Raw genomic sequence first — 24,138 nt, 5'->3', positions numbered from 1 at the left:
AACATAAAACAGGAATTTAGAGGTGACCACCAGAGACATTTTTTCCTTCCCCTTCAGGAAATTCCTGGCCGCAGAGCACTGATCACCCTTGGCCCCTGGTCTTGCTTGGGCCCAGGAACACGCCAGGGCTTTGCCCTCCCTTGAACACAGGCATCGCAGGGCAGGCCCTGTGTGTGGGGGGGTGAGGGGGCATGCTCTGAGGGGCATGGGAGTGGAGGTGTGGATGCCGGTCACTGGTCTCTGGGAGGGGACGGGAGAACCAGAGCCAGGTCCTGGGGGCAGTGTGGGAGGAAGGGCCTGCTGGGAGACAGAGAGCGCATCCTTAGGAGGGAGGGGCGGGAGAGGCAGGGAGTTCCTCCAGGGCGAGGTGGGCCTTGGGGACCACCCAGAGCAGGCTCCCTGCTGTGCTGGGGGACCCTGTGTGTCCTCAGGTGCTGATCTGTGTGTGAGGCGGGGGAGCACAGACCCTCCAGGCCCGCCCTGCCTCAGGCTGCATAATGACCTCCTCACGCTGACGGTGTGAGGGCCAAGGACAGAGACCGTGTGCCAGGGGTGCCCTGCCCGCCTCTCCTTAAGGATTCGCTGCTCCAGAAAATGGAGGCCAGCATCTCCCAAAGTCCTCAGAGAGACCAAGATTGCTTCCTGGCTCAAGGAGACGAATGCCCCTCCCGTTGCCCGGCTCTGTTCTCCTGCCACCACAGGATGGAGCCCGTGGAGGCTGTTGGCTTTGCCATCTCCTCCTGGGCAGGCTGCGCCACACCGGGCCTGTCCTCCTCTCCCTGATGACCTGTTCCCTCTGCCCAAAACACCCAGCCTTCCAGGCTCCCCGCTCATCCCTCCAGGCCCAACAGACAGATTCAAGTCTCCTCATCTGGGCTCCCTCAGCACCCCAGACTCCCTCGATTACTCACGGGCACTCGCCTGGTTGTTTCCCCACCACGGGAACCTTCCTGAGGGCAGGGGCTGGGCCCCACCAACCTCTGTGTCCACCGGCCCGAGGCCCAGTAGGCACTCAAATGTTTGCTGAACAAATTAATTAGTTTCCATTTAGCGAGCTCATTAGGGCTCCATCTTCCTCCTAATGGGAGGCAGGGAGGTCCCTTTTTTCCTGTAACAATCCCCCTTTGTGGGAAGATGGCAGAGCCGTAGCCTCTGCAGGCAGGGGGCAAGCAAACTAAATTCCTAAACTCCTGCAGCACACGGTTGCATCTTTTTTTTTTAAAGATTTTTTTTCCTTTTTCTCCCCAAAGCCCCCGGGTGCATAGTTGTATATTCTTTGTTGTGGGTCCTACTTGTGGCATGTGGGACGCTGCCTCACCGTGGTTTGATGAGTGGTGTCATGTCCGTGCCCAGGATTCGAACCAAGGAAACACTGGGCCGCCTGCAGCAGAGCGCGTGAACTTAACCACTCGGCCACGGGGCCAGCCCCCACGGGTGCATCTTAAAGAAATAAAACATGCATGTTCGGTGAGGTACACTTAAACAAGACACGTGTATATTATAAGCTTCACATTGAAGACATGTTATTACACAGTTTATCGCACAGAACTAGATCTTTACAGGATACTTTTTTAGCAGTAGGTGGCTGGGACGAGGCTCCTGGCAGTGACATGACAGCCCCGAGGAGCAGGGAGGAGAGGCTGGGGGCTGCTGTGCCCAGCGGGTGCTGGCGTGCAGGGCGCTCCTCCGTCTCAGGCTCTAGGCTGGGCCAGCTCCCTCTGGACAACTTGCCCCACTTGGTCTTTGCTGGTAACTGATTCTGGAAAGGTGAAGCGATGGACATGGCAGTTTGCTGGACGGCCGCCTGACCCAGCCAGGACCCTTCATAGGAAACCATGGCTGACTCCAAACGCCAGCCGCCCTGTCTGCCAGCTTTCTGCATGCACCGTCCCCAGAGTCTGTGAGAGCAAACGGTAAGCCTGGCCATCTGTCCCAGCTGGGCCCTTGGTCAAGTGACATTAACCACTTCGGAGAGAGTGAGCGTCTTGGAGAGCAGCCAGAGCTTGGTGTTCAAAATCCTCAAAGGGAATCTTGGGGTCCTGGGAGAGCAGTCGATGCAGAGCGTCTGCCAAGGGCTGCCCCTGGGACTGCGCGGCCCCTGCTGGGGGTGGGCTCGAGGTCCCTCTGCTCACGCGCCGCCCCAGGAGGGGGCGCAGCTGGGCTGGAACTGGCCCAGCCTTCCCGAGGAGCCAGCGCCTTCCACCGTGCCCGGCAAGGGCTGCTGCGCCCCTCTCCCCGCAGAGCCGCCTTTCTTTCTGTGGGCGCCCCTTGTTCGGGGCCTGCCTGAGAGGCCCTCGGCTCCCTGGCGCTCAAGGACAGAGCTGCTGAAGTGGTCAGGGCATTGTGGTCGATAATGAAGCCAAGAGAGGAGGGAAAGCAAGGAAGAAAACCACAGAAGCCCAACAGCCCTGTGGCTCTGAGCGACGGGGCCGGGGAGTGGCTGGAGGTTGTGTTCTGAGACAAAATGCTGAGGGCGGGACATTGTGTGGCAGGGAGCTTTTTTTCCCTTCAAAGAAATCCAGTTCATTTCTTTCCTCCATTAATTGGCAGCAGATGAAAAAAAAAAAAAAGCCAAAACAAAAACCAAACCAACGCCAGTAACCTGAATGTGAGCCTTTCTGAAAGGGAAAAGCTGTTCCAATTGTTAGATGTCCAAGAAAACATGAATACATGCCGACACAGGAAATGGTCACAATTAGAGGAAGACGAGGGAGAGGTTCATAAAATTAAGGAAAAAAATTCCTTTCAGCAGCTCCCATCCTGTAGGCTGGCTCCTCTGCCGGCCTCAGGCCCCAGGGCAGCTGGGGGCCGGGCCTCTCAGGGGAGCTTCGGGGAGACGCAGGAGGGCCCGGGCGTCCCCTCACAGAGCACAGGCCTCGGCTCCTCCTGGGACCACAGGCGCAGCCTTTTCTGAGGAGAGACCTGCTCGGAAGACTGTCTACTGGGGGGGGGGGGTCTCGTCTTGCCCACCCTGCAGCCTCGGGAGGCGCCCCAGGGAGCTGGGCTTGATGGTGGGAGAGGGGCTGGTGCAGCCTCACCCCCTGCCTGCTCAGGGGGCTGTCGCCAGGTCCCCGCCTCTGACGGCGCCCTTGGGGTCCAGGCTCCTGAGGCACTTTTGTTTGGACAAGGGCCACCTCCTCACTCATTTTCTCATTCACCAAAAAAAAGACAGACAGAGGAAAGCCTGAGTCACTCCAGGTCCTCTCTTCCTCAAAGGATGTTTTGGAAAACGCAAACAGGTGAAAGGTCAGGACTGAGTCTGGGGAGACTAGACCCTGGCCGCAGCCAGCGTGGTAACCGAGGCCGATCGGCCTGGGACCCACAAAGGGGAGGAGCTGGGGCTGCCTGGACCGACATACAAGGACCCGGCAGGACGACCCAAAGGGCGGACTGGGCAGAAAGACCGGTTGCCAAGGAAACGGCTTTGGCCACAATTGCTGAAATCCACGGTAGCCGCTGGAAGGGCCTGGCTCTCAGTCCCGCTCCGCTCAGGCCAGACGGGCGGTGTGACAAGTCCTCCTCCTCCGCTGGGCCTCGGTCTCCACTCTGACCCATGAGCCTGCAGCATCCCTGAAGCCTGCTCGTGGTGTTCACTTGGCGCTGAGGACCGTTCCATCAGGCCAGCTGGGCGGGCGGGACGTGCTCTGTGACCCCTCACACCGGCTCCCGCAGACAGGAGCCGTGCCCCATGCTGCTGGGTGCGGCTCTACTGCCCGCATCCGCATCTCCCTGGTGTGCGGTGGTGGGTGGGTGGGAAAGGCAGGGGACCTGAATAACCTCACAGCCCAGCGAGGGTCTGCCCTGAACGTGTGGGGAGACTCCCTCTCCCACCAAGGACGGGGCAAGACTGAGGTGCATGTGGCAGTGTGTGGGGTGGTTTATCTGTGTGGAGGCAGTGTGAACAACCAAGAGATCCCCAATGTCCCCCGAGAGGCAGGACTGCCCCCCCCCAGGAGCAGGGTGACAGTGAGGCCACGTAGAGCCGAAGCACTGGCTATGGAGCCTGCTAATCTGGCACATGAGCCTCCTCTGCTTATGAGCTGTGTGGCCTTGAGTAAGTTACTTTCCCTCTCTGAGCCACCCTTTACCCACATGTTAAATGCCTTACAGGGTGGCACAGACCCAATAATGGGGAGAGCCCTTTGTGGATTGCCGGGTGCTGTGCCCCTGAGGGGTTAACGCAGACTGTCGCTGGGCTGCTGTAGGCAGAAGGGAGAGCCTGAACGCAGGGTGTAGCTGCACCTTCCTGCAGGCTGACTCTCAGGGAGCAAAGAAAAGCCCTCTGTCCACCTCCCTCCCTAGGGAGGTGCCCAGACACACACCTTGCTCTGGGAATGAAACAGCAGGTCAGCACTGCCCCTCAGAAACCCTCTGTGGTCCATAAAAAAAGGGATAAGAACATATATTAAACGACTATTTTATTTACACACCCTCTTCATAAATAATTGAATCCTCTTTTCGACGGCACAACGATTCCTTGAAGATCTAATGATTACACTGAGTGACTACAAGTGGATTAGTGGCTTACTCACCTCTGTGCGTGACCACGTTCTCTCCCGTATGTGCTCACACTCACACAGACACACACACACCAGGGGGAGGCAGGGCCCGGGGGCCCCTGTGGGGTCTTGAAGCCCCAGCATTTGGCTCCCAGCACCAGGGGGGCCTGGTGGGAAAACTGTGCCCCAGACACAGGTGTGAATTCTTCGTGACTGACAGCTGGGGAACAAAGAGCCGCTGCCCAGGGAGCGCCCGCCCCCCGCTGGGAGCTCTATCCTTTGTTCATCCTGGAAGGCATCTCTTTGGATTTGCAAATATTTTAATTCACAGAAACTCAAGGAGGGGGTGGGTGGGGCTGGTGGCGGGCGGCCCTCGTCTGGATGGGGCCTTCTTCCGCCCGGCAGTGGCCACAGCATTCTAGAGACATGCAGCGGTGTGCTAGTACCATACACACGACACAAGCTGGACTGGGCGGGCCGGCCCGCGCCCCGCTCACAGGGTCCGCACAGCCACGGGGTAGAGGAGCGACAAGTGCTCGGCCCCTTTGATGGGCAGCTTCCTGGTGGTGTAGTAGTGGATGACCTCCGGAACGCTGTCAAACGGGGGGCTGTTCTGACCCAGGACGTACTTCTCTTTGGTTTTGGTCAGTTTCATGTGCATAAAGCCCTGGTTGCTCCTGTGAACAGAACACAGAAGTTATTAGGATCTGCAGAGCAACAAAGGCCAAGGCAGCCGTGTCGCTCAGGACCAGGGGACCGGGACAGGTGTGGGAAGGCTGAGGAGCACGAAAGCACTTTCTCAGAGAGCCACTCAATTTTGCTCTGAACAAGCGTGTGTCTCATCCTTATTACCCCAGAGAACTATCCCTCTGGCCAAATTCCCGCTAAGGTACAAGGACTCCTCGCTGCCTGACAGAAGAGATCCCTGCCACGAAGCAGCTGCCAGTAGTGCCTCTGGGAGCCAGGACCAGCAGAACTGCCCCTGAGGGCCCGGATCCCAGCACCCACCAGGACACAGCAGCAAACGAGCTGCAGGCGCGCCTTCTGCCCTTGAGAGCTCGCAGGGCTTCCTCAGGAAACAGACCGCCACCCCAAACTCGGCCCCTCTTCCCACTATTGATGCACAAGTATTTAAGCCTTACCTGGAGGCACAAAGTAAGTTTAAGTTCCTGACAAGTGGGAAGGGCAAGGGTCATCGCCCCAGTTTTCAGACAAGGAAACAGAGGCAGGGATGACAGGCAAACTGTTTTCCAACCATTGATGCTCCTCTTGGACAGCAAGGAACTGTCACTAGGACGGGCTGCCCGGCCTCGCTTGTAGGCATTGTAGCCATGTGACTAGTTTCGGCCAATGGAACGTGGGGCGATCGGATGCTCTTCCCGGCTCTGCCTTGACACAGGCACTTGCCTCTCTGCCTTCCTCCCTCTGCTCAGTACACCCTGCCTCCTTCTCCAAGGTCCAGCCTGAGTGTTTCCTCTGCCAGGAAGTCTTCCAGGCTCCCCCAGGCAGAGCTCCTTCCTTCTCTGACTGCACAGAGGGTACTCACGCCTGCATCAGCACTTGCCTTCCTGAACTGCCCTTACTTATCCATCTTTCCAACTCCCCTGAGAGCTCCACAGGGCAGGGCTGCCTCTGTGCCCGGCATCTGCTGAGAAGGGCAGTGGGTGGGCTCCTCGGAGATCAGAGCAGAGCCCTGTGCCCCAGGACCCTTGCAGCCCACCAGCTGGGTGGGTCACAGCTCATGGACAGCAGAGGCCACGCCACTTCCGTCTGGTGCCAGTGGACCTCTCCCCTGACGCCCCACAGGGCTCTGGCCGCATCAGAGCACTCCCCCCTCTGGGAGCCTACCCCTGCCCAGGTTGTCCTTTCCCGCCCACTCTGCTCCAAGCCTGGCTGTTATGATTTTGCCGCCATACCTGTGGGAGTTTTGGTTTCCAAAGTACAGTCCAATTTACTGTCTGTCACTTAGTGAGAAAGCTGGGGCTCCGACCTACTGCTGCCTTCTCCAGAGCCCATCCCTGGGCACTGATAACTTGTGACCAGCCCTAGGGGCCTGGCTTCCAGGAGGCCAAGGCCCACCCCTGGTGAGGTGGAGAGCTCCATGAGGACACAGGTTGGCAGGCTCTCTGAGCGCCAGCTCTGTCCCTGTGAGGCAGTGAAGGGCTGGCACACACCTCCTCTGGTCAGGACTGGGGTCCCCACGTTCCCAGCGCCCGCTCTGGTCAGGCGTCCATTTGGACTCCAGGACACTTTCAAATGAGCAGAGCAAATGCTTAACCAAGTGCAGCCCCTGAACAATACATCTACTCATAATAGTGTATTTAGAGATGTCACCCTGGCTTAACGGAAATCGTTCGGAGAGCAATTATGTTTCAAGAGACAATAATTCCTGTAAAGCACTGAAATTTAAATCAAGATTTTTTAAGGCTGACAATGTTCTAATTACAGAGCCTGAAGCAAGCTCTGCTCCTCAGTGAAGGGTCATTTCGCTGGAGAACTGGCACATTGGAGAGGCAGACGCCGCGCCTGCGCAAAGCTGTTGGAGAGGAGGCCGTGTTGGCTAAGCGGGAAACGCCCAACCCCACTGGAGCGAAGACTCAGCTACTTACCACCCGGGAGAGACCCCAAGTCTGTGCCGGCCTGGAAAGGGCTGGGATTGCTGGAATGGGACACGGGAATTGTGTGGCTAAGAAAGGAGGGTCTAGGTAAAAAGCTTTGTGCTCTAGGAGGCCGGGGCTTGGTTTGCCTGAGACGGGGTACACATCAGGAGGGCGTGGGCTGGAGACGCAGGTGGCTGTGGCCCTGGGCACATCAGCTCTCGGCGTGAGTCCAGTGGGGTAATGTTTTGGGGGGCCAGACCTCTGGGTTTCATGATTCTCACAGATCCATGGCTGGGGGTGCCAAGCACAGGATGTGTAGACGGGATCACAGCACCCAGCCTGAGCCGAGTCTGAACCCCAGAGCTCTGCAGCACTGAGGGGTGTGGCTGCAGGGAGCTGCCTTAAGTGTTAAGGAGGGTAAGAAAAGTAACTCATACGGGCTAACAGGACCTCCTCACACCGGTTGTTCTTAAAACCCCCAGCAAGGGAAGTGGGCAGGGACGGTGGCAATGGCTGACAGAGCCAGAGGCGGAGGCTGAAGGCCTGTTCCCAGGCCACCAGCTAGGAATGGCCACCAGGTAACAGAGACTCCACACAGACGTCTCCACCTCAACAGGCATGGGCGAGGGGGCAGCGGCCAGCGCCCCCTGAAGTCCCTCCTGGCCCCCAGGCCTGTTCACTACTCTGACACAGTCTCAGTGCACGCCAGTTGACAACCCTGAGTGGGCTGCACTGAGGGGGCAGGTTGGTCACGAAGTTCAGAGACCAAGGCAGAGACCTGAGGCCCCATAACTCCCCATCCATGGCCTGACCGTTCCCCTCATGCTGGAAGCCCCTGCAGGAATGGCCCTTCCCCCTGGGCCCAGCAGCACCCTGTGGTTCTCTGCCCCTCAGGCCATGCTGCTCCCACTGGGTCTATGGGGATGCTAGCTGGATGACCTCTGAGGGTGCCTCTGGGCCTCAAGTCCTGGATTCTGTGTATATAAGCATAATCTGCTGCCCACTCCATGAGGGCTGCCTGCAGGAAGGGACCTGAGGCAGCCTCACGCCCCCTCCACCGCTGCCCACGGGCCCCAGTCCTGATGTTTCCTGGGTACTTCCTGTGAGCCAGGCTGCGAGGCCCTGTGCCGAGCCGAGGCTCAGATGGGACGTGGCTGGCCCAGGGTACAGCATCAGCAGCACTGCTGCTCCCCTCCCTGGGGAGCCTTCCCCAGAGCCCAGCTCCCGCTCTCAGCACCAGCCGGCTCCAGGAGAGTCCTCCGTAGCCCTTGATCCTCCACGCAAGCCCAGGGATCAGGGATGGCGTGTCCATCACATGGGTTGGTGGGCCCTGAGAGGTGAGTAGGTTTTCTTTTCAAGATAATCTGTCAAACCCCAACTCATGCAAAGGTCATGTAAAGCCTTGTCAACACACACCCAAGAGACGTGATGTAATAATGTAACCTGGTCCAGTCACAAGGTCCCCATGAGTGAGATGCCACCTAACAACAGGTGAAGATTTAAAAACAGCTGCCAGGGATGGCTTTAATGACTTCCGGCTCTACACAGAAGACGACACCCAGCATAAGAAGAGAAAGACTCCGAATTTCTAGGGAGAACAGAGGGTGGTCAGATAATGAACACGCACAGGGGTGCTGGGCTGCTCTGGACAGCACTCTGGGAGCCAGAATCAACCTGGGAACCGTCTCCTCTCACTCTCCTGGGGAACCTTGCAGAAGAGAGCAACACTCTGCCCAAGGCACTCAGCAAGGTGGGCCGTGCCTGCAGCCAGAACTCGGGGCCTTGCATGCAGGGCCAGGGGGCCAGGTCCCGGGCCACGCCACCTCCCCATCATCACTTCTGGGAAGGCACTGGTCCCCAGGGAGCTCGGACAGGCTGCCGCTGCCTGCCAAGCTCCTGCGTCAGCCTCATCTCCTTTGATAGGACATCTTGTGAGAGCAAAGTGACAATTAGGGGCGTCTCTGGTAGATGACCTGTCTAATGAGTCTTGGGAGGCTGGGGATGCTGGTGCTGTCACGCGTTCAGATCTCTCATTATCATCACAAAAAGCACCTCCTCATCACCAGGATTATCAACGTGCCGGGTGCACCGGCCTAATAACAGGCCCCACCTCGTCTCATAATCACGGCCTTTAATAAAACATCACTCAGCCGCAGCTGCCCGCCCGAGTAGGGGCGAGGCCTCACCTCCTGCTTTTAGACCTAATTGCTTGATGCATATTTCATGAAGAATTCTGGGTAATAGTATGTCAAATCGCTTTTCATAATGAAATGACTTAAAAATACTTGCATATAATATTTATGCAGGAGAAGGCAAGGAAATTGTCCTTTGGAACTAGTGCGTAGGACCTGGTTACAGGAATCCATATGCAGAGGCGATCTCTGGTTCACCTCTATCGAAAGGGGGCTGAGGAGCTGCTGTCTTGACCGAGATGCCCCAGAACATTGTCCCTCAGCTCAAAACTGTCCTGGCTCCCCACTGCCACCACAGGAGGAATGACACCCGTGCTGCTGGAGCCTCCACTGTGCACCAGGCAGCAAGCTGAGCTGTGGTCACACGCTGTCTTATTTAAGCCCACAGCAACGTTGCTAAATGGTATAACTATCACTGTTCACAGATGGGGAAACTGAGGCCAGGGGCGGTTGTGTGCCTTGTCCCCTGGGACACAGTGGGGCCAGGATTTCCCTGTCTGTCTGTGTTTGTCTTAGAGTAAGCACTCAGGGCCCTGAAGCTACCACTGCAGCCGCATCTTCCCCTGCTCAGCCAGCCAACCAACTGGATCCAGCTGGGCCTTCAGACTCCTTCTGACCCAAGGTGTGGCTTCCCTGCAGCACTGCGAGCTCCTGAGGCCAGGAACCCTGTCTGTTCATCGTGACACTTCTTGGCAGGCCAAGCCTTACTCCCCTCTGGCCCTCAGTACACGCCCGGCACACAGCTGGGCAGTCCATCCATCTGTCTGTCCATCCATCTAGCAGCTATCTAGCGAGAGTCTGCCCTCAGCCAGGGAACCGAGGCCCCATGCATCCTCCCCTCTGGACTATAAGCTCCTGAGGGCAGGCTGGTGGCCCTCCACCGTGTCTCCCAGTGTGGCCAAGCCAGGTAGAAGCTGCCTCCTCTGAGGCCAGACAGTGGCTGCTTTGTCTGGTCAGCGCTAGTCCCAGGTCGAGCCAGTGAGGACCAGCAGAGCAAGTTTGGCGAGGGGCAGACCCATGGTGATTGCCCAGAGGCTCAGTCACCCCTGCAGGGGTGCAAAAGTCTTGGCACCGGAGGCCACAGGAAGAATGGGCCAAAACAGCTTCTTTCTCTGGGATTCTAAAAGAAATCATTCCTGGGACCACTGAGCTGGCCCGTGGCCCCTGCCCAGACCTAAATAAATGAAACGAGAATGTGAGGCAAGTTCCCTCCTGAAGCCCTGGTCTTCCTGACGGCCCCGGCCCGGCCTTCCCCACTCTGGGGCCAGACAGATCTCCAAGTGGCTGCATGCATCTCTTCTCCTTCTCGTGGGGGTCATTTTAATTAAACACTTGAATCTCACGTTGTGCAAAGGGGCAAGATTGGTGAGAGGAAAGAAAGAACGAGATGTGCACCTGAGATGCCCTCAACAACTGGTTGCAGGATCATTCTCAGGGGAGGGAGGTGTCACAGGTCCCCTGCCCTCCATGAGCATGACAATGGCCACCTGCGCTCACCCTCAGAGCCCTCGGAGCATGAGACCAGCCCACTGGGTCCTTCTGTCCCCACAGGCGTCACTCAAGTCGGGCAGAGATGGACACGGACGTTTATGCTGAATCAGTGGGCGGGGGGGAGGTAGGCGCAGTTCTAGACTTGGCTCTAATGCTGTTCTGCTGTGACCTTGGGCCAGGGAGCATCCCCAGGGAGCCGGGCTGGAGGGCGACCATGGCAAGACGCCTCCTACCTCTGTGGACAGCCAGGGGCCTGGGGAACAGGTAGTTCCTACATAGCCCTGCCCCACGGCCGGCAGTGCGGCCTCCACAAGCAGATGGCTCTGTGATTCAGAACCTCTGCTCCCTCCTGCCTGCTCTGTGACCTCCAGGGAGATGGCACATTCTGCTGGGTTGGTGTCTGCAGAGAAACTCCCCTCGCCACACCTGTGAGCAAGGGGCAACCACTACAAAATACTGGGGCAGGCCTGCAGACAAGCATGCTCTGAGCAGAGCCTGGGCCTGCTGCGGGAAATATCCAGACCGGAGGCGATGGGGCCTTCAGGGGACAGCACTTGGTCAACATCTCCCGAGGGCTCCCACCTGCACATGCTGTGACCTTCAGCACAGGGTCTGGAAGCTTGGACACAAAGCTGTCCAACAGTGAGAGCTGCCATGGCCCTCGGTCCACAACTGGACCAACCTGTGGCTTCACAGAGTGGGAGTGCTGGCATTATCTGCAGGATACCCACGGCACAGATGACCAACAACCCGAGGGAGGAGCAACTTGCCCAGGTCACAGTGAGAGGACATCAGGGCTTTCCAAGCCAGTGGACCAGGACATGAGTCCTCCTAGCTGTGTGATGGGGTTCTCCAACTGTGCAATGCGTGGGGTGGGGGGCACGGAGCTCCCTTCCAGCTGAGATGTTCTAAGAGTCAAGGGAGCTAGGGCAAGGGTCTTAAGAGGTCACACAGCCAATACCTGCATGCCCACTGCTTTCTGAAACAGCCTTCACTGTGACAAGCCACAGACACACCTGCCAAGTCACCACGAACAGACGTCTGCATGTAAGCGCTGCTGAGCCAAAGGACTTGATTTACAGCCAAATAATTAGACCTTCAATAAACACATCGGCTGCGATTAGCCTTCCCAAGACGCCCAGGCATTTCTCAAGCTCTAATCTGGAGGCTTAGGGTGAGGCCTTCAGCAAATCATGACAAAAAGCCATCTCTGGGCAGGAGGAGAGCTGGCAGGTGCCTCTCCTAGCAAACATGGAGAGACATAAGGCTTGTTTTGTGCTACACAAAGCAGCAGCTAGGTCAAAATGAACCCATTTTGGGCAGTTTTCTCAGAAGACTAACAAAGTGTCAGCCAAGAGGATTATTATTGATCAAGGCTGACAGTGGAGGGAGTGAGGCTCCCCTTACTGGAGGTGAGTAAGCAGGACGGTAATGATGCTTGGGGGTCAGGCTGGAGTCTGCAGTCCTCCTGTTGGTGTTCCCATTCGTCCTCAGGCTCAGCCAAGTGCACATGAAAACTGCGAGGGGAGGGGTGGAGGTAGGGTGGGAGGTGATGTGTGAAATGTTGCCAGAGCTTCAGGAAGGAGAAAGAGGGCCTAGCATGTATATATATATGTTTTCCTTTCTACCTCTAATCAAGGACTTTTCTAGGAACATGAAGGCCCTTTTGTGTTTGGGCCAGGTAGGGTTGGTGGTAGTGGCTAGACCGAAGTCAGATGCTTGGGTTGAAACTCTGACCCCACTGATGTCATTGGCTGGGTAATTTCCCTCTCTCTGGGCCTCGGCATCCCCATCTGGAAAAGGTGGAGGGGGTTCCTCCAGTGCTGAAGTTCTCAAGCCAATGAGGGACATCCCAGGGGGGTGGGGCCACCCCAGCACTAGCAAGAGGACGTAGGCAGGGCAGGATGGCCACCCTCAGGTGGAGCAGGGAGAAAGGCGGGTGAAGCACTCTGCACAGCAGACCCCTGGGCTTGGGGATGGCACAATGACAGCGGCAGGCTTCCTAACCCCCACGCGTTCAGGCCAGGGGCGGTCTCCTACCAGGACAAGCCCCTCCCTGGAGCAGCGGTTCTCAGCTGGGGCGGGGACCCCGCTCCTGGCAGTATCTGGCAGCGTCTGGAAACACAGGCGCTGCCGGTGTCTGGTGGAAGCCAGGGAGGCTGCTAAACAGCCTATGACGCAGAGGACAGCCCCACACGAAGAATTGTCCAGCCCCAAATTCCAGTAGCGCTGAGATTAAAGCCACACCACTCGGTAGTCGCCTGTGCCTCACGTTCTCCATCTATGGAACGGGGCTGATGGGACTTGTGAGGCTTTGTGAGAACGTCGCTGTGAAAGAAGCGGGCAGGCCTGACCGAGGTTAGGTCATCCAGCTCCTTATTTAAGGGCTTAGGACACAATGCAGAATTTGCCCAACAGCTTGGCTGCAAAGGGCTCCAGGCGGTTTCCAAGGCCCACCTCCCCACTCCACCCCCCGGCCAGCAGATGGGGGGAACGTGCCACACCTAAAGAAGGCTCCAGAACAGGGACCGGGCAGATGCTGGGTGAAGGCAGCATCGGGGCAAGTGCCAGCTGCCGAGGGGAGGCCTTTGAGGCATATGATGGCATTTACAAGCAAAGGGGAGCTGGAAACCTGGCGCCGACCCAGGGGAGGTTGGAGAATGAGATGGGCACAGAGGCAGGACAGCTCTGAAAGACACGAGGGCAAACGAGCCACCGCCTGCAGACAAGGGTCACCCAGACCTGTGTCTGAGTCCCCACCCTGCCACTTCTGAGCCGTGCCTCTCTCTGAGCCTCAGTTTCCTCATCTGTGGCATGGAGCTTTCACCGCCCTCCCAGAAGGGCTGTCGTGAGGTCTGAGCTGGGACAGCGCAGGAGTGAGCTGCGCAGGAGCCAAGGCTTGGGGCTCTGACACTGTTTCACCTGCAGCCGGTATGCAGGAGCCTGTGGACACAGGGCTGCCGTCGGGCTCGTCTGCTGGCTCCACGCTGTCCAGGCTGAGCACAGAGTGTGTCTCCCCATCCTCTGGTCTGTCGTTCATGGCCATGTGGGTAGCCCAGAAGCCACGGACGGCCAGGCGTCCTCCTGGCCACAGGACTACCACCCCAACTGGGCAGCCCACCTGGCTGTGGTGGGAGGCCTGGGCTCTGGCCCCAGCATTGTCACTGGGGGAGACTGGGCAGGTGTTCACTTCCCTGAGATCACCTTCCTCAAACATCGAGCCAGATTCCATGACACTCTCCAAAGTGACTATCACATACACGGGTCCCGTTAGCACAGAGCAGGAACGATGGGGAAAGGGGTTCCTCTGCTTAGACACTGGTCATAGGCGGCCCGCGCGTTCATGAAGCACTTACTGTGTGCGCTGCTGTCTTTAACATTTCTGAGGGAGACAGGACACCCAGCAGAGGCTTTGGGACCGTTTGGTTCCCTGCCCTCATTTTACAGATGACACTGAGGCCCAGAGAGGGGAGACGGTGACTCCCACTCCCCGGTGACCAGGGGCCACGATCCAGCCCGTGGTTGCAGGGGATCCTCGGGCACTGCCTTTGTAGGCTCGGGGTCGGCAGCGATGGGGGTGGTGAGGTGGAAGGTGGGGGCGGGCGTGCAGGGAGGGGAGCAGCAAGCCCCACCCCATTCTCATCCTCATCCCTAAAGCTCGATGCTCCCCTCACTATCTTCCCGGCCCAACTCTGGTGCTGGTGGGGCCTCCCGCTAGCTCACCCAGGGTGCTCACTGGCACAGCAAGGAAGGGGCCTTGCCAAACCATCTGATCCAACCTGCAGTTCTGCTTAAAAACAAAAGTGAAGGAGGAAAGTCCAGAAGGGCCTTTAAAAACCGCGAGTTACAGTCGATGGACCTGCCCAGCGCCTCTGCATGGAAGCTGAGTATAGTTTTCCCCTCCCCAGAATTTCAAAGGCTCACAGTTGACTGTAAGCCGCCCAGACACCCTGGCCAAGGGCCTTTTGCAAATCGTACGAATGACAGTGGCTCTCAGTGGGAAAACTCCCAACAGCACTTGGGGATCTGGGCCTCAGTTTCTTCACCTGTGAAATGGGGAGTAGCTTACAACGTTCCCTAAAGTCCACTGAAAGCAAGTGAAAAGAGCTCTGAGCTGGCCCTCGAGGACCTGGTCCCAGCCCTGGCTCCTGCCCTCTTGGGCCTCAGTTTCCCCATCTATGCAATGAAGGGACAGGACTAGGTGACCACTGAGGTCCTGCAAACCTCTAAACCTTTGAAGCCTGGCACACAGGTGATGCTCACACCACATGATGAGGAAGGAAAGCACTCACTTTCCTTACAGACGTCCCAGAGTCCCAGGGCTCAAGAGGAGTGCACGGTTCTCTATAATTTCTTCAAATGTGCCCCAGCATGCCCACACCAGAGTCCCTGGGGACTTGTTAAGCCTGCGGCTCCCTGGGTCTCTTTGGAACCAGAATCTGCTTTTAATATGCTCTCTAAGAGATTCTGATGCACATTCAAGTCTGAGAACCACCATTGTAGTTCTCTCTGATGATGGAAACTCCTTTGTAATAATCACAACGTTTAGTGTCCAGGTATTGTTGTTTACCCCCAGTGTTGGGAAGCTTACTCCCCATCAAGACAACCCTTCCTAAGCTTTGATGGGTCCACCCAGGGGCGCGTCCTTCCACATTCTGAGCTGAGATATGACTTAGTGCAGCTCAGTGATGGTGGCCCCAGCTCTGAGCTCTGGTTCCTGCAGGCCACAGCAGCTCCTTCTGCCCGGGGAAGGCCCCTAGAGACCACAAGACAAGCAGGAACAGACCCAGGGCGGCTCCTCTTTCTCCAGCTGTCCTCACAGGGCAGAATCTCCCGTCCTTTCCCATCCCAGTCACCTTCGCTGCTCACTGTTTCTTGTACAGTCGGGGCCTGCAACTGGACAGTGTCCCTGGGGGGCCTGTCCTCGTCTACCATCAGCCCTGCTGCCTGGAAACAACTCCACGATCAATGTGGACAGCTTGAATCTTTGCGAAACTCCTTTCTAGTGTCTGTCGACCTCCTGAGTCCACCTCTCTCTCCCACCTCCCCCCGAGCCCCAGAGGACAGGATCTTATCGACTCCAACTGTCATCTTATGCAGACAACACTCACCTCTTGACCAAAACCAAAGGGGCACAGGTCCAAGAGCAGTGAGAAGCGAAAGCCACTGCCCTTGGCCACACTTGCAAGGTTTGCAGACGCAGCTCTGAAAGGTCACTGTCAGCCCTCAGGAATCTGGGCTCAGAGGCCGAACCTTTCACATCGGGCATTCCTTCTGGCAGCTTCCTGACAGCGCTGTCCACAGGGTGGAGAATTGTCTAAAAATTAAATCTCTGCTCTTTGCTCCCTAATGAAATTGATTTCTGCCTTGATACACAACAAAAGCTTTCATTTTATTATTTGGCTAGGGTTTGACCACATTAATTATAGGTTTTTTCAGCATGGCTGCAAGTAATTGAGTTCCAAAAAGTAAGTTACTATCGGAACCGACTGCTTTTTAAAAGCGCAACTCCCATGGAAGTGAACAGTCAACCCTAGTTTCTTCATAGAAGGCTTTTTTAGTTAAGATGGGAACAATTCAGGACAGGAAAAAGTATTTTTCTAGGCTGAAAATCTGAACTCAAAATGGGATGATGCTAAATTTGGAGACTGTGAACCTGACATCTGGGCACGCCCAGATTATACTGTCTGCTGCATTTGCTGCCTCAGTGGGTTTATCAACACTTGTGTCAGAACTCATCCACTGCCCCAGAGCACACTTTGCAGGTTGTTCAAATCAGTTTCTCCCACAGGCACCAGGGACCGCAGGGAGCGGGGGCGCAGCGCGAATGCGCTTCTCCCCGGAACACTGTGTTCAGCCTGGGTCGGGTAGACATCTTTAGTGTCAGGTGGAAATGATGGGCACACGCCTGCTCTCTGGCAAGTTGGGGAGTGGGAGGGAACTGTGGGGAGGATGAAGGACTGGGCAAGCGGGGTGCTGGCAGGGCCACCGATGGGCCCCTTGCCTCTCTGAGCCCTTTTCCTTGAGGGCCAAGTGGGGATGCTGTGAGGAACTGGAGAGAGCCAACCAGGACTTCAGAGTTTACAAGGCATATCTCTGTCCACAATATTATTGGTCACCTGGGCCAAGGGGGGCTTATGTGGAGAGGACAATTAAAAACTCAAGTTGGGACCACAGAGAGGACACTGCAGAGACCTCTCCCTAATCCCAAACCTAACCATCCTTCTACCTTGCTGCTACATCCTGACAAATTATTACCCTCTAAGGCCCTGCTCAAATGCCACCTCCTCCAGGAAGCCTTCCAGGACCCCCCCCCCCCCAACCAGACTGACTTTCTTCCTCCCTCACTTGTTCTCTGTCATACCTCCCTTCGTCACAGTGCTTACCGACCTGTCTCCTCGCCCAAACTACAGGCTCACAGTCTGATGTGCCCTTGTCTCCCTGCCCAATTGAAGGCCTGGGGCACAGCAGCAACACAGCAGTGACAGCCACATTGCTGATTTGTTTGTTGGCCCTACCCTGAATGTCTGGGCTGAGAATGTGGCAGGCTGGTCTCCAAGCTGCCTGGGCTGTGAGCAGCATGTGAATTTTCAAAAGGAAGAGAGCACAAAATAGGTTCTAATTAAAGTCTTTCTCATAAGCTGGCTCTGCCAAATCCAATTGTTTCTGATGTTCCTCTTGGGTGAAGTAATCTTAAAAAAAAAATTAAAAAGCATTGAAAGTAGCAGAAAGCACCCATGGCTGGAAGGGGCATGGCGGGCACTCACTGGGGGAGCTGCCCAGAAAAGGGCAGGGTTGAGGCATTAAGAACCAGGAGTGGCGAGACCTCCACCCCAGCAAAGTGGAAGGGTGTGCACATGTGTGAGTGTGACACACACACTCACATCAAAACAGCATTTTTATAGCGTTAGCATCTGAACTATGGGAGCAAAGATGAGAGCTATAAAATCTGACATCCGATTTTACAAATTGGCCTCAAATACCAAGAACGTTTATGGAGAAAACAGGAAAAGAAAACAGAGTGCTATGGGGCTCAGGAGGGTAATAACCCCGGGATGGGAGTTAGGACATCTGGGCTCTGCCAGTAACTCGCTGAGGGACCTTGGGCGGGTCCGTTCCCTTCCTGTGCTGTTTCTTTCATCCGACAGCCGAGGTCCTCACTGGATGATTCAAGACCCCTCTTCTGGCTGTAACAGTCTGAGCGTCTGGGGAACTGGAACCCGCATCTTGGGATTTTTCTGCAGGAAGCTGGTGGCTTCAAGCCCCGTCAAATGGCTGTGGGTGGGGGCTGATCCTATTTCCTCCGGGGCCCTTCGAGTTATTTACCTGCTGTAAGCAGTCAGACCACAATACTTTCCTGGGGTAAGCACAGCAGCTCTGCAAACAGCCCGCCTGCACTCTGCAGCCCCTGTGAGTTCACAAAGAACTTCCACTTGCGCTGCGCCCCTGCCCTCGGCGCTGAGAGGCTCAGAGACTGAAGAGCCACGGCGCTGGGTGACCCTCCCGGCTGGTGGAAGCGGTAGGGCTCTGGCTCTGGTCCTCTGGCCCGGCTGCGAGCTGCCCCGTGTTGCTGCCCCTTCACTGGCAGCAGATACGCTCTGTGCCCATCGCCCGCCTGTCCCTGCAGCACTGGCATGCCCTCCCACCTCAGCCATTCCCAGATGGCTTTCCAAAAATATAATTAAACCAACCCTATTAACAAGGTGTTAGGGATCTGACTGGAAAGAAACGTTTTTCTCACTTGGAGAGACCACCCAGTGGCTCAGAAAGGAAGTTGTCCCAGGCCACAGGGGTCTCCTGGCGATGGACGGGCAGTTGGAACGCCTCACCCGGCGGGTGAGCCACATAGGCAGACTTCTGCAGGCCGACAGGAGATAATTCAAAACCAGCTGGAAAAGTAGTCGGGGTGGGGAGGGGGCTCAGATGCTGGAAGGGACCAGGGAACTCTGGGGGCAGCAAGAGGCAACACTGCATGGCTGGTTGGAGGGGACAGGCTGCAGCTCAGGGACGGAACCCAGCCCAGGGGCGGGACGCAAGGCAGGGCCCGGTTGGCGGGTGCTCTGAAGAAAGGGCTGGCAGTGAGTGTGGGCACCTCTTGTCTCTGGGTTTTAGGCAGCATGGAAAGAGGGCAGTTGAATTAGGGAGAGCGTGTTTCCTGGCTCTTTTCAGAACTGCCTATTCCAGTTCCATGGTACAGCTGCCAGTGCCGCCACTCACCCAGCCGTTCAGAAGTCCAGACCTGGTCCTTGACTCCTCGCTCTTGCTCACCCTCATCGGTTCTCCCACAACTCGGCCCACCGCCCCATCCTTCACCAACTGTTGCAGATGCCTCAGCAGAGGCCTTCACTCCTGACCCGCCTTCCAGACACATCCGTGGTCAGATGGGGCTTCTGGAAACCTCTATCTTGCCAGCTATGGCGGCCAACGCTGTCCCTTCTGAGCTGGCCTCGGCCTCCCTCTCTGACAGCAGACCCCCAGTTACCCCCAGCTTCTGCTGCCTGAGGGCTGGACCCAGAGAGGGAAGCAGACTTGTGCGGCCAGGCTGCCCCTCAACACTGCCGCTTCAGGCCAGACAGCACCCGACACTTCCAGCCTCTCACAGGCTGCAGGAGGGGCTTCCGGCTCTCTGGCCTTCTACACGTCACCACTGTCCTGGGAAAGGGCCAGAGGGACTCCAGCAGTGGGCCTGTGGCCCAGGTCGTGCACTCTCCAGACACCGACCTGGGCTCCCGGAGCAGCCGGAGAGGAAGCACGGGGCCATTCCTGTTCCCTGAGGCTCCAGGGCAGGAGGACACCGGCCGGCTGCATCCCGGCTCTCCACTCGCTGGCAGTGACAGCGCGGGCCCGTCTCCGCATCTGTACAAACGAAGGCAGTATTCCACTTGCCCCCTACACGCTCCTGCAGCCGGACAGCTCGATACCCCCATGTCAGCAGCGTTGCCAGCACCCTGGCCCTAGCGTGGCCTCTCACTAAGGCATAAGCACCGGAAGCCAGGGCCTGCCAGCTCTGAGAACGGCAGCTGCCACCGGGCATCCCCCAAACCATGGCTGCCCGCAGAGGAGAAGGGCCTGGACTGGCGTGAAGCTGGCTCTCCCGCACCCAAGCGCAGGCCTCTCCACACCCCACCCGCTCCAGCATCGCTGCGCTGCGGGGGCCAGGAGAGGCGCCGTCCCCATGGCAGGGCAGCAGCAGGGCGTGGTTCCTCAGTAATTCTGAAGGGGGCGTTATCTATTACCCTCACGGGTCACTCGGTGGCGCGGCCTTTCTTCCCGCAGAGCATCTGCACGCTCTACAGTCCCCTGCAAATAGCGTCTGAGGAGCAGCAGCTCCTACTCATGGCCTCTGCTTTAGCCCTTTAGAAGGGACAGCACGCCACACGCCCACTGAGCAGGAAGTCCGTCCTCCTCCAGCAGCCCTGAAAGGACGGGAGATCACTGAGGCACAGATGCAGACACCCGCCCTGTCTCAGGTGACTCAAACGGCGCCAGAAAAAAGGGCCTGGCCGGGACGCCAGGAGCCGGGCAAGCCTCTTCCCTTCTCTGGGTCCCAGGTTCTCCACTGTACAGGGCACTGGGCCACGTGACCTAAAGGTCTCTTTCTGTGCCCTAAATCCCAAGACTTCTGCTCAGTGTACTAGAGTTGCTGCCCTGGCTTGTCACACAAATGCTTCCCTGTGAGATGAGGAGACCAGGTCAAGTTCTGGTGAAAACTCATATTCGACTCATAATGTCTGAAGATAGGGAAGGAGAGCTAGGGGGACAGCAGGGCAGTGAGGCTGACAAAAGGGAATGCCTGTTGAGGTGGTCATCATCTCCAACTACTGATGAGGAACTGGGAGATCAGAGAGGTTAAGTGACTTGCCCAAGGTCACTCAGCCAAGAAGAGGGCAGCCTGGATTGGACTTGAGCTCTGTGTGATTGGCAGTGTCAGTCACAGCACTGCAGGATTTTCTCAAGCTGCAGCCTGCATAAACTCTAAAATCCCACCACCACAGAGGGGAGTGGATGTGGGCATGGACAGAGACTTGCAGGTCAGGCCTAGACAATCCACAAGGCCTGGACCGCACTGAGCTCTTTCTGCAACAGCCTGTGGCTCTCCAAAGGCAACGACAAAGACGATGTGCCCCTATGCTCTCCCTGAGCACAGCAATTCTGGGCACGTGCTAAGCACTTCTCACACACCGTCGCTCCGTTAACACTTCTGTAAAGCCCATCTTACAGATGAGGAAACCGAGGCTCCGGGATGTTAAGTCCCTTTCCCCAAGACTACCCTGCTTGTAAGGTGCAGGGCTATGGTTCCAGAGCCCAAGCCAGACTGATCCAGAGCCCGGGAGTGCCACAGAGCAGCCTCTCCCCTGGGGAGTACGGGAAGGTGCTGGTGCGAAACAGACCGGACACGGGGGACGGGAAAGCAGGAAGCTCGCTCTCCCCCTGGGCTGCTCTCTCCTCCGCATGGGCAGCTCCTCGCCCTGCCTCAGTCCTCATTCTCCAAGGACCATGTCAAAGCCCCTCCCTGTCGTAGGCAAGGCTAACCACTCCTACCCGCAAGCCCCACCCCCTCCCATGCTGTCACTGTGTGCAGGAGCCCTGCTTCTCTTCCTTCCAGACCTGCTTCTCTTCCTTCTGCATTCCCCCTCCTCCAGCCCTCACACCCACCTGGCAGCTCAGAGGGACACAGAACCAGGATCACGAAGGCAGACAGCCGGGAACCGAGGGCCCCTGTCCTCAGAGCTAGGCAGAGCCCTGGCTGCACACAGCTGCCTGCCTTGAGGCCTTGCGCTCAGAGGCAGGGCTGGGGAAAGGGCAACCAACGATGGAAGTCCAGGCATTCTGGGGCTGGACGTCCTGCTGTGCAGGGGACTCACCAACTGCTAGGGGCCCCGCTGGGGTCTAGGGACTGCCCTGGGGGCTCACCCACAGGAACAGCAGCCACAATGAACCTTAGGTGTCGATCCAACAAGGGAGCTCAGACTCGGAGGGAAGTGGAGTCTGCTCCTCGCCATGGATGAAGGGCCAGCAGCCTTTCCTCACCCTCACCCCTCCCACCCTGCAAACCTTTATTATTTCTTGCTCCTGGCTGTCAGCAGCGACAAACTAAGATTAATCACTCGCTTGCCTGCCCAGACCCAGACATACCTACTGTTTGAAAACTCTCTCCTTTACTATATAATTCAATGAAGGGAGAAGAAAGAAAAACAACTCCAACAGAAATGCATCCCCAGTGCCCCTGGAAGGCCACCATCGGCTCCTCCTGGCCCTACCACACCCCTCATGCTACATTAGAGCCCCAGGAAACATTTCTGGGGTGAAGTCTGGCTGCCCAGCAGTCAGCACAAACGCGCAGCTCCAAGCAGGTACCGGGCGGGTGTCATCAAGCAATGAGCGGAGGCGTGCTCCTGATAGCTATGCCCCCTCCTCTCCTACCTGCAGAAGGTGCGCCTTCCCATGTCCCTGCGACCTCGGCAAAAGGCACCTTGCCCTACTCATGGAGCCCTTAACCTGGAAGCAAATTTGCTGATCAAACCCCAGACCCTCATGCTATGGGTGCAGGGGGAAGACACTCGCCCAAGTCATCCAGCCGCCCAGGCAGCCTGGCCGTGCCCCCAGGGCTTGTGACCCGGCCCAGGGCTCCATCCTCTCTGCTGCCTCCATGGCAATTTCTAAAGCTCTGGACAAGCTGGGAGGAGCAGAGCTTGCACATGTGGAGCCCCTGCTGTGGGCTGTGCGCCGTGTGCTGCTGAGAGGCGCTGGTTCTTACAACAGCTTTATGAGAGCGGCCCACGTGGTTTTCCAGGTGATGTCCAGGGAAGTAAAGTCACTTGCCCAGCATCACACAGCAGGTAGAAGATGGAGCCAGAATTCAAACTCTGGCACCTCTGACTGCAGAGCCCAGGTCTCTCTCCATCTGGAGAGGGGCTGCCCTGCGTCTCCCCTGGGGGCATGCCCACACGCTGTCCGCCTCCAGCCCCTTGGCCAGCGCTGGCTGCAGGGGCGTGTTTGTGGGGGCAGGAAGTCTTCCTTCCTCAGCAGCATTCATGGTGCACCCTGTTCACTCCTGGTTCTAGAAGACAGCTCTGAAGACACGCCTGCACCCTGCCATCCAGGACAGAGCCCCAATTTCTCAGCCAGGTGACAAGGGCATCGCTCCTTGGCTCCCTTCAAAGTATGCTTTGTTGTTCTCACACAAGCTCTGACTTGCCTGCCTCCTGCCTCTCCCTCTGCCTGCACTGCCCGTTCCGCCCTGCCCACAGGGCTAAGGCCTGCTCATCCTTCAAGTACCCTCTCCTCTGCTTCCTTCCCTCATTCACGGCCCTGAGCACCTTCTGCCTTGGGTAGCCCTAAACACGTTCTGCAAGTATGTAAGTTACAGGTGTAAATGTTTTCCCTCTCCTCCAGCTACAGTCTGAGGGCTGGAGCCCAGGAAATAGCTGACACTGAACGGGGCAGAGCTTATGGGGGCTATGGAAGGCTCCTGTGGGATCCAGCTTGAGTGGCAGCCTGACGGAAGCAGGCTAGACCCCAGAAGTGTCTCCTGAAGTCCGAATGTGGGGCACACTTGCAAGGATGCTGTGCAGTGTGCCTTCGGGGATGTGAAAGCCCAAGACCCTGTTGTGAGAGCTCCTGTCAGAGGAGCAGTGGCGGCCCTGCTGAGGCCTCAGAAGTGCCACTGTGTCCGCCCCCCGCCAGGGATGAGCCCAGTGCAGGCAGAGCCCGCCCGGCAGCACGGGAGGCCTGGCCCTCCCCCTGCCTCCCCACCCACAGCTGCGAACCCTGCACTCTCTGAAATCCTCTTTCCCTCGTCTTGTCCAGATTTCTTTGCAAAAACTCATGAAACTAGAATTTGCAAAGTCATTCATAGTCCAAAGTGCCTGACGAACCCTTTCAATGAGATTTTTAAAGACTTTTCATCCCTTTCCCCCACTGCCTGCCTTTCCAGACAGGAAAACTATTGGAGTGTGATGTTTGCTTGCCGATTTCTACAGACTCAACCCTTTGCTTCTCTGAGGCTGGAGTGAGTGCACCTGGGGTCAATGGTTAGTGCTGGGGCCAACGTGTCTGCCGGCAGCCGAGAGGGAGCCCGAGGGCTGCCGCCCTGTCAAGCCCAGCTGGAGAAGGGGCAGACGGGTGGCAGCCTGGGCAGGTCGAGGGGTCTGTCTAGTCCCCACAGTGTGAAGTGGTCACCATCTCTATCGTCAGAGTGGTCAGTGCCAGCTGGGCAGCCTTAGGTCAAACACGGATCCCCTTCCACAAAACAAAGGATGGAGAGAGGGGCCTCTAAGGTCGCTTCAGGCTTGACATCTGATGACCTCCTGACCCAGGGTAAGGAGTCTTGGGAAGAGGGGGCTGAGAGTCCGC

At 57.3% G+C, this 24,138-nt stretch overlaps 1 protein-coding gene across 1 annotated transcript in view; it reads right to left on the bottom strand.

Moving 5' to 3' along the window:
* Positions 1-4,401: 4,401 nt before the first annotated feature.
* Positions 4,402-24,138, bottom strand: part of SHB (SH2 domain containing adaptor protein B) — a 129,204-nt gene continuing 109,467 nt past the window's right edge. Inside the window, exon 6 of the mRNA XM_014861138.3 lies at positions 4,402-5,176. Within this exon, the coding sequence (XP_014716624.2) occupies positions 4,993-5,176 (184 nt within the window). The 3' untranslated portion in view covers positions 4,402-4,992. The remainder of the gene's footprint in view (positions 5,177-24,138) is intronic.

The sequence above is a fragment of the Equus asinus genome, chromosome 10 (genome assembly GCF_041296235.1).
Source record: "Equus asinus isolate D_3611 breed Donkey chromosome 10, EquAss-T2T_v2, whole genome shotgun sequence".
Taxonomy (NCBI): domain Eukaryota; kingdom Metazoa; phylum Chordata; class Mammalia; order Perissodactyla; family Equidae; genus Equus; species Equus asinus.
This window is presented reverse-complemented; position numbering and strand designations above follow the sequence as displayed.